We start from the raw sequence: 14,708 nt of genomic DNA on the forward strand, positions 1-14,708 counted from the left end.
GCGATCATTGCGCAATAAACGCGACCCGCTGTCTGGGAGAGCGTCCATACCCACCCCACCCCGGTCCCCACCCCGACGTCGGGATGCGCAGACAAAGGAAAAGGCCAGGGCCTCTGATCTTTCTTTCCAGGCCAGCAGTCAAGGAAAACACATTAAGAAGGGATTTCTCTGTGCCGGGCACGGTGCTACCTGCTCCAAGGGTGTCCTCTCTTTCAGTCCTCTCAACAATCCACCTTAATTCCACCAACTTCCCCCATCGTGCCCCTCACCTCCCCCCACCTCCGCCCCCAGCCTCTTCTTGAAATTTATTCTGAGCGCTGCGTGCAGCCCTCTCTATCCCTGCCTCCTGTGAGCACTGAGAAGCCTGCATTTGCCAGGGAGCAGACATCCCAGTCAGCTGGCGTTTACCCGTGCCTTTTTTGTCCTTCTCTCCGTGCAGACTGTAAACTCAAGGACAAGGACCATGGCTCTTTTCTGCCAATCAAAGCACACAACTTTATTGATGATACACACAGATGCCGGCTTGGGTGGAAGAGGTTAAGTCAGTACAATAGACAGAAGAGCAGTACACTTTTTTGATGATTAGGTTCACCAACCATCAGGCGCGTGTAGAAGAAAGGGTAAACGAAAAATAATTCAACCTAAGCTGCAACAAATGCATTTTCAGCTCAAGCTGCGATACGCGTCTGGTCTCTGCAAAGCGGTCCCACTTGGGCAGGGAGACCACCACAGGCAACAATAGCACTCGTGATGCTGTAATTTGATGTTCTTTGTCCACAGCAGGCAGCCGAAGTGATCCCCTCACCTCGTGAAGGAGGCTGCCAGGGAGGAATTTACAATGCCAACATTGCCTGCAGCCTGCACAACCAAGAAGTTACTCAAAGCTCGGTGGGAGCCCCTGCCTGGCCAATAAGAGCGTGGTCCTGGATTGAGCGCTGGAACTTTCACCCAATGAGGCGGTGATTGGCTAAGGCTGGATCTTCAGTGACACCCTCTGCAGATTCTTTGACATCTGCAAACCAAGCGCGTTTTGAGTGGAATCGGTCCCAGTGTGTTCGAGAGGGCCCTTTATGGGGCAGGGGTTTCCAGGAGAATCTCTCTGTTTCCATTTCTGATAAAGAGGGACATGAATGAGAAGAGCATCTGGGCACCGACTAACTCCCCCGCCAAGACTGGCTTTTCAGACAAACCCGTCAGCGGTTTCAAAACCTGAACCTTAGCACATCCACTTTCCTCTGATATCAAAGGAAACTTCAAGTCTGAAACGGACTTGGCAAGCATGTTATTAATAACTGTCATGCTTATTAACAAATTTAATCCGGCCTGCTGCAGAAATGAGTTGCAGCAACGTGACACAGTCTCCCGACACACTCCATTGATGTACATCTTAATCTGGCCCTGACTTTCAATACTCGCATTTAAGTTATCTGGGGCACACAAAGCCTCTCTAGCTGCCGGGTCTGGAGTGGGGATCGTGTGTCTGAGCATTGAGAGGCTGGCCAAATGGCTGTTGATATTCTGGCTAAATGGAAATACCTCCTCTTTGGTCTCGGCAAACAACAGTTTTCCCTGAATGAAAAGACACTTGGAGAGGTCAAGAACACAACTGCCATTTTTACAGTTTTGAGCACTCCAAGTATTTTTATGTTCATAGGGGAAGGGCCGCTGTTTTATTGGGTGTGCTCGGTTGGCCTTGCCTCCCCCTGAGGGCCTGTCCTCAGTGCCACCTGGTGCCCCAGGTTCAGTCCAATCTCCATCCTCACTCCAGGGCCGAGCCATAGTTTCAAAATCAAACCAAACATCAGGCTCCTCCTCATCCAGCTCCTGGTCATCATCCCACTCCTCTTCCTCCTCCTCCTCCAGCTTGTCACTGTCATCTCTTCCTATGGTCAATTTGTAAACACAGTAGCAGGCACCAGCCCCAATCATCAGTCCTGCCGCCATCCAACCCACTTCCCGAGCCCGGCCCATGCTCAAGTCCGTTCCAGCCTTGGGGCAGGACAGGAGAGGGCCTTGCTCCACCTGATTGAAGAGGTCTGTTAGGTCCAGGATGAGTAATGGTGGAGGGTAGCAGTCTTCAGCTTATTCCAGGCTCCTGTAGCTCTCTTGTGATGAATCTATGGGTAAAATAGAGTATTAAGGCTCGGAGCTATGTTTGGCTTTGTGCGTCACAGAGAGGCCGGATTTCGAGTTGGTGAGAAAGGCAGATTAACAGGAAACAATTTCTTTGTTCTTTTCTATCTTCCTCTATCGACCCTCAGGATCCCACATTTCTCTTCCTGGACCCATAGGAAGAGCAGGAGATTGGTCAGCTAGGAGGGTAACAGGGTGAGTAACTCTCAGTTAGTGTCCTTCACCGGACCTCCATCCCCAAAGGTTAAGGGCAGTTTCTCTCACTAACCTCTACCAAAGTCGGATAAATTCCTTCGTTTTCCCTTGTCTTCTGTTGTCAGTGGTCCTTCCACGGTGATAGTCAGATAAGAGTCTGGCAGAAGGACAAATGCAAAGACAGGTAGACGGCAATGGAGATGTGAAAGTGTAGTGGATGGAGTGAGGACACAGTTCCCAATTTCTGCTTTTGTGAATTTTAGGCACTTGAGTTTAAAAGATTTCTCATACTCTCCTGACTTTCCCGAAGCGGGCCTCCCCCGCCCCCCTTGTTGTCCGCCATTTCCCCAGCAAAGGCCGCCACACCCCTTTCCCTGTACCGAAATGGGAGGGGGTGTGGAGAAAGAAGGGGCCAGGAGAGGGCGACTCGGACCCGGCCCTCTCATATCCCAGTCCCCGTGCTCCGCCACCCCCACCCTTGGTTCTGGGCTAATCCTACCTTCACACTGACCTGCAAGGTTCCAACCAAGGCAGTTTTCTCCTTCTCTCGCTGAGACTTGCGCCGAGCCTTACAGGCCAGCAGACCTACAAACCTGCAAACAGACAAGGGACCGAGGGGACGGAGTGCTTGGTAGACGGACCGGCACCCAGGACACTGGAACCCCGATTGTGGAACCCTGATTGTGGATTTCTTTCCTCGGAGTCTCTGGAAACGCCATTCACTCCCCTCACCCCAACCCACCCGTAGCCCGCCACTTCTCTCTACTAAAATGAGCACGGGGTGGGGTGGGGTGGGGGTGGGAGGCAGTATTTAGAAAGTAGGCGAGAAAGGGACCCAGCCGTGATCGGCCTGAACTCGGATCTGCGGCGTTCTTGGCCCTCTTCCACCCCTACCTCCTTTCAAGCAGCGTCCACCCTCGCACCTACCTGCACAGTCCGAGCTAGTTTCCTTCTTTCTTCACACGCCTGCAGAGTAATAGGGGGCTGGTACCCAGACGGAGACGACTAGCAGGACTTGAGCTCTAGGCGGCTCTTGGTCACGTGACGGCCACGTCACTAGTGCGCTCTGGCCCCCAATTTCCACTCCCACAAGCAGTGCGGCAGGCGCCAGCCTGCCCTGTATCTCCCCCTCAACCCCCACAGTGGGGCCCTGTCACTTTTTTCCTCCGTAACAATACCAGAAACCAGAAGTGGCCCTGCCTTTCTGGTGTCTGAATTTGTGTTTCTGTTATTCCAAGAAGGGGCAGCATCTTTTCCTGGGTCTACTCTTCACTTACACTTCTTGGGAAATCTTCTCATTTTTTCCTGGGCTCTGAAACTCCTGCAGACCCTTTCTTAAATTTCTACCCTTTTCCATGTTCAGTCTCTGCACCAACATTGGGGGAGGGGCAGAAACGGAAGTCCAGGTAGTGGTGAGATTTAAATGAGTATTTTGATAACATTTAGGTTCTATTTTGTCCTTTCTTTTTTATTGACTTGAACTACACTATTTTGTAATCAGAAAAACAAAAAAACAAAAAAAAACCAAAAACCAATAAAGCTTTTCCCTCTTGGAGAAGAAACAATTCAAAAAAATTTTTTAAAAAATGTATATAACATAAGCAAGATTTCCCAGTTAATAGGGAGGCCTCATTGATTTGGTGAAGTTAGTTTAAATTGAAAATATCAAGTTGAAACAACATATTAAAATGTAAAAACATACCCTTACAACCAACCAGTTGTGCTTTAAATGTGATTTATAAATTGATGGATAAATCTGTACTGAGAAGGTCAGTGTTCTAATTTTGACCTTTTAGGTAAGTGAATTATTGTCTCTTTCTCCTGGCTCAGCTCATAGCATTAGGTGTCAGATGTCTAAGATCTTCATAGATGATTGCTGGGTGGCTTTCACTCTGACTTCAAAGGACAGATTTTATGCAGATCCCAACTTCAGATGAATCTTATATCTTCAGATGAATCTTACATCTTCAGATGAACTTTACAGATTAGTGACTTCACAGATTAGCCTGCCTTTCATTCACAGGGTTTTATTTAAAATCTATTTTGGAGTTTTATGGTACAACCCATAAATCACCCAGAAATTGGAGAATTCCCTGTTTCCCCGTTGATGAAAATGAGACTTGAAAGAGGTAATTTTCATTTCATCATGACACTGTTGCGATCTCTCTGGTGTCTGCCATTCATGTATTGTATGCTACTCTAGCAGTGGCGAGTGTTCAGCATTTTCCAGTGGGGATGCTGGTGAGGGTCTGTGGGTGACTGGGAATCACTGCAACACCCTTGATATCTGTGTCGTTTTTTTCCCCCTCACAAGTTGAAGGGCAATGCACAGGATCTCAAGCAGTTGCCAGAAAAAAGAGGCCTTTTCATTTCCTGCCTTTTGTTACAACTTCACTGAGCCACCCGTACAAGCCACTCAGAATATTCCCAAAACTGAGGGATCAAGTATGCAGAAATTAGTCCCCACGCATCCACCTGTCCCCACTGAGGAGACATACTCTAAATATAGACACTCCAGGCAGCATCTTTCTTACAACATTTAAATATGACACCCCAGAGGGAGGGGCTCCCCATTGAGGGGCCCCTGCTGTGGAGGAGGCCCTTTCAGGAGGCTAGTTAGGGAGTCCTAGTGCCTTGCTGGTGAATGTTCAGAAGTCAATATGTCACAGCTTTCAGGTCTTCCTCTTTTATAGTCCAAACTCACCAATATCATACCCTATCTCTCTCCGTTTTTACCTCATTTGTTTCACCATCATTTCCTTATACTGTTTATTTTTCATGACTCTTTATTAAGTACCCCTAGACAAATGAATTATACTTATGAAGCCTTACTAACAGAGCTCTCAGATTCAACTGTCCGTCATTCAGCGTTTGGCTGCTAGGTAGGTAATTGTGTAAGTGGTTTTTGTTTGTTTTGAATATATACATTAGAAAAAACTAAGGAGTATGTAAGACTTAATAAAGACAGATGACTTGGTGTCACAGACGTAGCTTTACAATAAGGACTCACTTTCACAACACTTAGCCAGACTTCAAGGACAAAAACTTTACTCCTACCTCTCCTCACTAGCATAAAATATCTACGCCCTTTTGGTATATCCTCCAATTAGTCCAATATATAACTTCTTACTACCATTCTCGCCATATGCCAGACCTTTCCTGGTTTGAATCAACTCCCTGTCTAAAACTTCCTGAAACCCCATGGTTATAACACCCTTTCAATTCCCTTACCTCTTTGTTCTTCTGATGAACAATTCTACCATTTCCTACCTGGAGACTGACATTTAAAAACTGCTTTGCTCTCCATTATACATCTACCAACAAACATTTACGTAAGGACATGTTACAAGGCTCACATACTGTTCAAAAGTGAGGAAGGAAAATGCTTAAGGAAGTCCTCAGACAGGACTGTTAAAAGCACCTGAGCCTGCAAAAAAAATGATGAAACCACTGGCAAAATGAACCTTTTGGCTTAGATCAGTTCACATGTGATATGTAACTTACAAAGTACCAGGAAAAGAGAAAGAATCAGCAAATGGTGACACTACTTGAATTGTGGAGGGTGAAAAAAATAAATTATAGAAGCTTGTTATTTTGAAAAGTTACATTACTTTTTGTATTGTGTAATTTTGATATTATGTCTAACTTAAGGTTGTTTGGTTGCAAACAACAGAGAACAAGCCTGGTTAACTTGGACAAGGAGGGAATGTTGAAGACTAGGTTCGTCTCTGAGGGGTTAGGTAGGAGGAATTGAAAGATATCTTTTCAGGATGCCGTAAGTCCATCTCTCTGATGAAGATTGAAATTTTAGTAAGACAGCTTTTGGTTAGTCTGTCTTGGGCACAATACCACACCCTTTTGCTGAGGAAAAAACAATAGGGTATATAAAATGTAAAACGCACTTCCTTTCTTTTCCCAGGGAGAAATGTAAACTGTTTCAGCTGTTGTTGTTGATTTGCAGGAGTCCTTTAACCTCATTGGAAATTAACTCTTTGTTTGTCTATAACTGATGGTGGGGGCATAATCTGCCACAGAGTATCTTAGTTGTAATTTCCACCATTGACTAAACATTAGAAAGATATAGTTATGAAATGGTGATGCACAAGGCTGTTCTTTGAGCCAAGGCCACTGGGATTCTCCCACAGGATTTCCACAAGGTTGCATCTACAGTTCAGGGTCTCTGCCTCAGCACTACGTGATCAAATCCTGATTTTGTTTGTATGCTGAGAAGAGTTGCCTCTGGAGGAAAGATTCCCATTCATAGAGACTTATATATAAATCTAGATCTGAATGCTCAAACCTATGGATCTCTGCATTCTTTCTTCATAAGTAAACTACAAGGGAAGCTGTCTCAACAGGAGTGACAACTGAATTAATTTGCCCTGAGAAATGCAATTGTCAGGGGGTACTGGAGGTTTCTGTCAGTCTTACCTGCCCATTCTTTCCCTGTACACAAGCTACTACTTGGGAAACCACAACTTAGAAAGTTGTTTGGTAAGCCTGCAATCAGAGCAAGGGTATTCCTTCATCTTAAGAAGTGGGTTTCAGCTGAGGAAGCATGAAGTACTATTACATATCATGGGCATGACTCTGCCAGGGAAAGTGAAAAGTCCCATTCTCCTTAGCTAACACTCTTTTTCCTCCAGACAGTGCTTGTGTGGGAAATACCAACACTTTCCTCTGTCCTTTTCATATATTTCTATGCTCGAATAAGCCCCTTTGCTACAAATGATCTTTCCCTAAATGCAGGATCATATAGTTGATTTGGTTTCTGTTTACTAAATAAATTTCAATCACATTCTTGTACTGCCTTTCAGAAATTACATAGATATGAATTTTCCTGGGGGATTGCATGTTCTCAACCTCCTCAGTCTCTTGATTTACTCCCATATTGTCTATGTATTTTAAAAGCTATACTCAAATAACAACCTTTTCTTCAAACTATTAGGTAATATCTAACTGAAGACTCCATGTTCTGAAAAGCTATATTACTTTTTGTATTATTACCAGTGTTTTTATATTGTGCTTTAGTTAAGGTTTTCGGTTGCAAGCAACTGAGACCAAATCTAGTTAACTTAAACAATGAGGAGATGTAATTATTTTATTCCTTTTCCTACTTTAAAAAAGTTAAATCATTGATGATGTGTGAATTATTCAGTTTGTCAAACCAGTGAGTAAAACAGTTTCATCCTAATTGCTAGGTTCCAATTTCAGCCAATTTTGTCTTTGTGTGTGTTCCTTTACTACTTACTTTGTTTATAGACGATATTCTCTAGTTTGTCCAAGTATATTTTGTAATGTTCTCTGTATGCACACCCACTTTGTCAGTGTGCATGCTTTTATCTTACAGATACCTACTGTGCACTTATGTTTGTTCCTTAGTTTTGTTTTCTCTGCTTTACTGGCTTTTGTGGCTTCAATGCCTCATCCTTGCTAATGGATGCAGGTGAAAGTCTGTAGCTCTCCTATTCAGAAGACTGGCCTAGTCAGAAGATTTACATACTGTCAGACACACTGCTTAGCTCATTCAGGGCTGTGCTGTGTGCTAGACCCCAGAAGACATTAAGATTGCTTTGAGTGAAGTGTGTAACACTCTTCACCAAGTAAGAAAATGTGGGAATTTTGAAGGCCATCACTCAACATCATTCTCCAATCTCCACTCATTTCTTCTAAAATGGAAATAGCTTTATAGTATTTTTTTCTCATAAAAAGAATGCAGGCTGGCGGTGGGGGAGGGAGGGAACAAAAATAGCAGAATATTAAGAAAGTAAAAGCCACACTCTCATTCCAGATTTTCTTTTCTAATCACTTGTTCCGTTCAGATCTGGGACTAGATTTCAGAGGAAATGGTAGACTTTTAATAGCTTAGGGGAGGGGAGGTGAAGGGAGAGGCTGCTGTCCCAGGAGCCTAGGGAAGGAAGAGGTAATTTTTCAAAAGAGTACAAGTGGCCCGTAGCCCCAGGGGAAGATGCTGTCCCTTTCTGGTAACCGGAGGAAGGGAAACACAACTACAAGGTGATGAGATTATCGAATAAGAAAGAGGCCTGGTGTGGGGGAGGGAAGGAAGGGGGGCGGGCCCTCTTCTGCCGCACTGCTGGTGGGAGGGGAAATTGGGGACCAGAGTTGGTGGATGACGTAGCTCTCACGTGACCAAGAGCTGACGTGTGCAGAAGTCCTTCTTGTTCTGGTCGTTGTTCCCGTCTGAGTACCAGCTCCCCATTGCCCTGAGGGCGGGCGGGCCTGCAGCGGAGGGTAAAAGGAAGAGGAGTAGGAAGTTGTCTCGGATCCCTGCAGGTCAGTGCCTGGGAGATTCCATAAAGTCGGGGTGCTTGAGGGCGTAGGGCCGAGACCGTCGCGGGTACTGAGGCGCCTCCGTCGTCTCTCCCACTCGCCGCCCGCTTTCCAAGACATATTTCCCGCCTGCAGCCCATTTCGATGCTGCGAAACGGTGAGCTGGGGGGTGTTTGGGGAGGGGCTCAGAGATTGGGAGATGGGAGACTGCTGGGAGCCTAGGCCCGCAATCCGGAAAGGGAGCTGTGGCCTAGGTGTTGGCCCCTACTCCGCCAGGAAAGTGCGGGAGGGGAATGGCTGGATATGGGGGCGGGGGTGCTGAAATGCAACGTGATATGTCAGCAGAACCCCAAGGAGAGGTAGTAGGGGTGGGAAACCTCTGACAACCAGGCCTCCGAATTAGAAAAGAGTTTTGTGTTCTGGGGACTACTCCGTCCACCAAACACTCAGTAGCGGCAGTTTCCCGTCTTTCTGCCTGTGGCTGTGTCTTAGTGACCATGGCTCTGTATCTAGTGGGTCCAAGCCTCTCCCGGGTGGCCAGTCTTTCTGTAGGTTGCGGCACAACGCCAGGCAAGAGAAGAGGAAAGAAATTAATCCCAATCGGTGAAGGTCGTTTTGAGGGTAAGACCATCTGGGGACCCTAGGAGGGGCAGGGGTGGCGGCGGGGGCGGGGAGAAGCCAGAGAAGGTAATAATTTAGGTACAGGTCTGAGTCCGAATGTGTTTCTCGCACTCCCCGAACTGTGGCGAAATGGCGTGCTTTGTGTGTGTGTGGTGGGGGGGAAGTAGGGGAAATGACAGCAGGGAAACCTATTGGATAGTTTGTTCGTAATCCTCCTCTCTCAACAGCACTTTCTCCCCTTGTTTTCGATCTGTCATCCTGCAGGTCTGCTGTAGCAGGTGGCTTCGCTTGAAGCGAGGGAGGAAGTTTCCTCTGATCAATAGAGGTCGGTGTGGGCGTGGGGGCTGCCTGGAATGGGGGAGGGGTTAGAAATCGGCCGCACTTTGGAGAGGCTTATCCAATCCTGCTTTATTTTCCTTACCTCCCTCCCATTTCAGGCTAGGGAGGGGGCAGACCTGTGCATGTTTGGGATGGCATAAAGAGGTTAAAAACAAACCTGATAACCGGGATGGTGAATCAGGAAAGCAACAATTGAACAGTCAATTCATGAAGTCCTCCGTTCTCACTGGCTCTGGTCTCTCTGCAGATTGGAAAGGTTGTTGGGCGTGGCACACCACCAGGGGAAAGAAGAAGGGGCGAACTGCTTGTCTTGAAGAGGTTAGTGCAAGCGTTCTAGTCAGGTCCCTGGGGATATCTGAGGTTGTGATGACTGATACCCCAGCAGAAGTCTCAGTCTGTGGATTCCGTTGGCATTATTTAGGCTTTGGGCGGAATGAACTGGGATGGGGAGGGAAAGGCTGAAATGACAGACATAGAGATTTTGTCAAAAATTTACATTTCTTACCCAGCAATCAATTATTATTATCTTGTCCCTCTGCGCAACTCCCTGCATAGGGCAGGCAACACAAGCAGAAGAGAAACTCAAATCTGATTTTCTTCTCCCACTCCTAGGTCAACCTCCAGAATCGGCTGTTGTGGCCTTGAAGTGGCTGAAGACGATTACCCTCCACAGGCTTGCACCCAGTCCCACAGCCTTCCTCCCCTAGCCTGAGTGACTACTCTATTCCTTGGTCCCTGCTATTGTCAGGGACGATTGCATGGGCTACGCCAGGAAAGTAGGCTGGGTGACTGCAGGCCTGGTGATTGGGGCTGGCGCCTGCTATTGCATTTATAGACTGACTAGGGGAAGAAAACAGAACAAGGAAAAAATGGCTGAGGGTGGGTCTGGGGATGTGGATGATGCTGGGGACTGTTCTGGGGCCAGGTATAATGACTGGTCTGATGATGATGATGACAGCAATGAGAGCAAGAGTATAGTATGGTACCCACCTTGGGCCCGGATTGGGACTGAAGCTGGAACCAGAGCTAGGGCCAGGGCAAGGGCCAGGGCTACCCGGGCACGTCGGGCTGTACAGAAACGGGCTTCCCCCAATTCAGATGATACCGTTTTGTCCCCTCAAGAGCTACAAAAGGTTCTTTGCTTGGTTGAGATGTCTGAAAAGCCTTATATTCTTGAAGCAGCTTTAATTGCTCTGGGTAACAATGCTGCTTATGCATTTAACAGAGATATTATTCGTGACCTGGGTGGTCTCCCAATTGTTGCAAAGATTCTCAATACTCGAGATCCCATAGTTAAAGAAAAGGCTTTGATTGTCCTTAATAACTTGAGTGTGAATGCTGAAAATCAGCGCAGGCTTAAGGTATACATGAATCAAGTGTGTGACGACACAATCACTTCTCGCTTGAACTCATCTGTGCAGCTGGCTGGACTAAGATTGCTTACAAATATGACTGTTACTAACGAGTATCAGCACATGCTTGCTAATTCCATTTCTGACTTTTTTCGTTTATTTTCAGCGGGAAATGAAGAAACCAAACTTCAGGTTCTGAAACTCCTTTTGAATTTGGCTGAAAATCCAGCTATGACTAGGGAACTGCTCAGGGCCCAAGTACCATCTTCACTGGGCTCTCTCTTTAATAAGAAGGAGGACAAAGAAGTTATTCTTAAACTTCTGGTCATATTTGAGAACATAAATGATAATTTCAAATGGGAAGAAAATGAACCTACTCAGAATCAATTTGGTGAAGGTTCACTTTTTTTCTTTTTAAAAGAATTTCAAGTGTGTGCTGATAAGGTTCTGGGAATAGAAAGCCATCATGATTTTTTGGTGAAAGTAAAAGTTGGAAAATTCATGGCCAAACTGGCTGAACATATGTTCCCAAAGAGCCAGGAATAACTCCTTTATTTTGTAGTTTAGAAGCAACACACATTGTAAACTATTCCTTTTCTCCACCTTGTTTATATGGTAAAGGAATCCTTTAAGCTGCCAGTTTTGAATAATGAATATCATATTGTATCATCAATGCTGATATTTAACCGAGTTTGTCTTTAGGTTTAAGATGGATGAATGAATATCTCTACTTGTTCTGAAAACATGTTTTGCTTTTTATCTCACTGCCTAGATTGAAATATTTTGCTATTTCTTCTGCATAAGTGACAGTGAACCAATTCATCATAAGTAAGCTCCCTTCTGTCATTTTCATTGATTTAATTTGTATATCATAAATAAAGTTGTATGTTAATGCTGGAAAGAAAAAAAAGAAGAAAGAAAGAAACCGTCCCTGTTCTTCACTTTATTACCTAGTTGGAGAGATAAGAAACATACAAACCAAAAGATAACGGAATATCTGGAGCTTATACTCATTGTCAGATGTTCCCTCTGAGAGCACAGAGGAGGCAAAAGCTTCTGTGGGATGTGCTAGTCAGCTAAAGCTTCGCAGAGGAGGTGGCAATTGAAAATGAGTCCTGAATGGGGTAGGGTGGTTAGGGCATTCCATGAGGCAAGACGAGAGGGGAATGTTGTGAGCAAGGCATGGAGGTAGGAGCCCTTTTCCTAAAACAGTCAGGACATCATTCTGCTTAGAGTGGAGAGTGTGGCAAGTGGGAGTAAACAATTTTGGAAAGCTGAGTGAAGCCAGTTGTGGAGAGCTGTTTAAATATTATCCCATTGAACACCCAGAGCCACTAAATCTTTTTTACTAGAAAATAATTGGGGTCCATGTGAAAGTCTGTATTACTGTGCAGTGTCAGTGAAGATGTGGCAAAATGGAGCCTTTCACACCGTAGGGGTGGCCATTTGGTAATACAGATCATAAGCCTTAAAATGTGTAAACCCTTTGTCCTAAGGAAGTAACTGAATAATTGCCCAAAGATTTTATGTACAAGGCTGTTCATCCCAGCACTGCCTAAGCTAGTAAAAATTGGAAACAATTTAATTATCTAGCACACTGGATTGGTTATAAAGTAAGGAGTGTTCACACAGTAGGATATTATATGTATGCTGAAGGAAATCTGTATTGCCAGGAAAAGCTATTCATTATACATGGTGAAGTGAGAAAGAAAAAAAGGCTACATAGAAGTATTCGAAGTAGACTTCCATTTTTTTTGAGACTAATAAAACATATGTTTAAAAGGACACAAAAAACTGGAGTTATAGATATCCAGATAGGAACAGTAGTTATCTTTGGGTAGAAGGATAATGAGTGATCTTTACTTTTTTACTTTTTATTCATTTATGTTTTCTTATTTATCCAAAATGGGTATTGATTTTTAGGAAGTTTTTGAAAAAGAAAAGTGTTGGGAATGAAGCAAGTGATTGATTGGAACACGTACTGAATGGAAGAAATATTTAGATTAAAAATGAGGTAGGTTGAAGTTTCTTCTCTGAAATGATAGATAAATGGTGAAGATGGGGCTTATTGTGAGGATTAAATGAGATAATATATGCAAAGTACTTACAATGTTCTCGCACCTAGTAGTTCATTAAGAAAATTGGGCACCCTTAATTACCTAGAATGCAGGGTTGGTAGTTTTTCTGGTTGACTTTTGTTTTGCTGGGGCATTCTGCCATGTTTTAGTGTCATTTAAAAAATGATAGTAACAATAAAAGTTAACATTTATTAAGTGACTACTGTGTAAAGTTCTGTCATTCCTGCAAGGCAACTGTTAAAATAATTTCTCACAGGTTAGAGTTTTCTTTTTTTTTCTGAAAATTCAAAGTGTTTCCTCAGACATGATCACACCAGCCTCTGCAATATATTTCTAGTTGTTTGGGGGATGTTATCCTACTTTATATATGAGGCCAGAAAAGGGTAAAATCCTCTATTCACTTACCTGGTTTTAGACCCAGGTTTCCCTGTATGTATTGTCATGTTTGTAGTAGAAACAAAATCAGGTTGGCTTAAAGTTGCTGAGTATGGTAAACCTACTAAATCATGCATATGCAGCAACTCATTTAGCACCAGTTTTAAAAGTGGGGTGATGGAAAAGTGAGCTAACATTTTTCCTTGCTCCTATTGTTAGATGAGAGAAAAAAGATTTGTGAGGTGATGGGGTGGGGAGGATTAATTCCTTTAAAATAAATTCAGTTTGATGTACCTGTGTGACATTCAGATGGGGATATCCTATTGTCACTTGAATGTATTGATCTGGTGTTCAGAGGCGATGAATGGGCTACAAATAAGGATTTGAGAGCCACTGGAGGATGGATGATAACTGAGCACGTGGAAGTAGATGTGATCCTCCAGAGAGAAGCTGCAGAGTCAAAGAGTAAAGGGCTGCAAAAGAATTGTAAGGGACTATGGGCAACTGGGGAGAGAAGTATAGAATTGAAACAATGTATACCCTTCCAGATACTTTTACTGTTCATATACTTATATATTCTTTACATCAAATTGGATCATACTATTGATAAATTTTCCGTGCCTGATTTAAAACCTTTCTCCTCAAAAAACAATAATATTCATTGGAGATATACTACTTGAAAAAATAGAGTTGATGAGTACAAACTTGTGCCTTGATCCAGATATGTAGCTTGAACATATAAAAAAATCCAGATCAAGTCATGTTGAACTTGAGGTGTGGAGTGAGTTTTACACCTGGGGTGAAAATGAGGCTAACTCGGGTAGTAAAAAGCCCCAGTGAGGCAGGTACAGGCCTGACTAGCATCCATCTGCTCCTTTCCCCTTTCCCTTGTTCCTTCTCATTCTTCTTTCCACTTCTTCCCTCTTACTTGTCTTTATTTCCTCCTTCTGGGATATCATTGGTGGTAGCCTCTCCGGGCTTCTCTGACCCTTCAATTCCCATAACACCATGCCATGTATCAGTGGGCATTTAATACAGAATAATTACTGTCATTGCTCTGGTCACAAGGTGACTCTGAGTGTGACTGGATGCCAAGAATTTTTGGAACCTTTCTTGGACAGAACAGAGACTGAGAAGGAACTAATCTTAGCTTGGCACGGTCACACGTGCACTGCATGCATTTTTGATGTCCTGCATTTGATCTTATTTAGACTAAATAACCCGGAGTCTTGGGAAAGGTGTATGAGACAGATGTGTGACTACCTGGTCCAGTCATACCAATCACATGCTGATGTCCCAACGTTTTCACATAGGAGATTGTCAC

General features: G+C 44.3%; 2 protein-coding genes across 9 annotated transcripts; one reads left to right on the forward strand and one right to left on the reverse strand.

Annotated features, from left to right (window-relative positions):
* Positions 1–470: 470 nt before the first annotated feature.
* LOC116536160 (protein ARMCX6) lies at positions 471–3,391 on the reverse strand. Of its 3 annotated transcripts, XR_004262503.1 has the most exons (5): positions 3,256–3,391; positions 2,828–2,921; positions 2,402–2,485; positions 2,023–2,117; positions 471–1,111 (listed from the first exon to the last, which is right to left on the reverse strand). XR_004262503.1 is itself a non-coding variant. In XM_032257837.1 (4 exons), the coding sequence occupies exon 4, from the start codon at positions 1,969–1,971 to the stop codon at positions 1,069–1,071; it is 903 nt and encodes a 300-aa protein (XP_032113728.1). In that variant the 5' UTR covers positions 1,972–2,117; positions 2,402–2,485; positions 2,840–2,921; positions 3,256–3,391; the 3' UTR covers positions 471–1,068. The 3 variants fall into 3 exon arrangements, 2 of the variants coding, with proteins under 2 accessions (XP_032113728.1, XP_032113727.1); XM_032257837.1 differs by having other exon boundaries at positions 471–2,117; positions 2,840–2,921; XM_032257836.1 differs by having other exon boundaries at positions 471–2,117.
* Positions 3,392–8,434: 5,043 nt separating this feature from the next.
* ARMCX3 (armadillo repeat containing X-linked 3) lies at positions 8,435–13,208 on the forward strand. 6 transcript variants are annotated; one of them, XM_032257830.1, is made up of 5 exons: positions 8,435–8,622; positions 9,161–9,240; positions 9,505–9,565; positions 9,827–9,897; positions 10,192–13,208. In XM_032257830.1, exon 5 carries the CDS (start codon positions 10,338–10,340, stop codon positions 11,475–11,477), a length of 1,140 nt encoding a protein of 379 aa, XP_032113721.1. In that variant the 5' UTR covers positions 8,435–8,622; positions 9,161–9,240; positions 9,505–9,565; positions 9,827–9,897; positions 10,192–10,337; the 3' UTR covers positions 11,478–13,208. The 6 variants fall into 6 exon arrangements, with proteins under 6 accessions (XP_032113721.1, XP_032113722.1, XP_032113724.1 ...); XM_032257831.1 differs by having other exon boundaries at positions 8,463–8,622; positions 9,133–9,240; XM_032257833.1 differs by having other exon boundaries at positions 8,464–8,776; positions 9,133–9,240.
* The last annotated feature ends 1,500 nt before the right edge of the window (positions 13,209–14,708 follow it).

This window comes from Sapajus apella, unplaced genomic scaffold, assembly GCF_009761245.1.
Source record: "Sapajus apella isolate SASKATOON/1434 unplaced genomic scaffold, GSC_monkey_1.0 scaffold98, whole genome shotgun sequence".
NCBI lineage: Eukaryota > Metazoa > Chordata > Mammalia > Primates > Cebidae > Sapajus > Sapajus apella.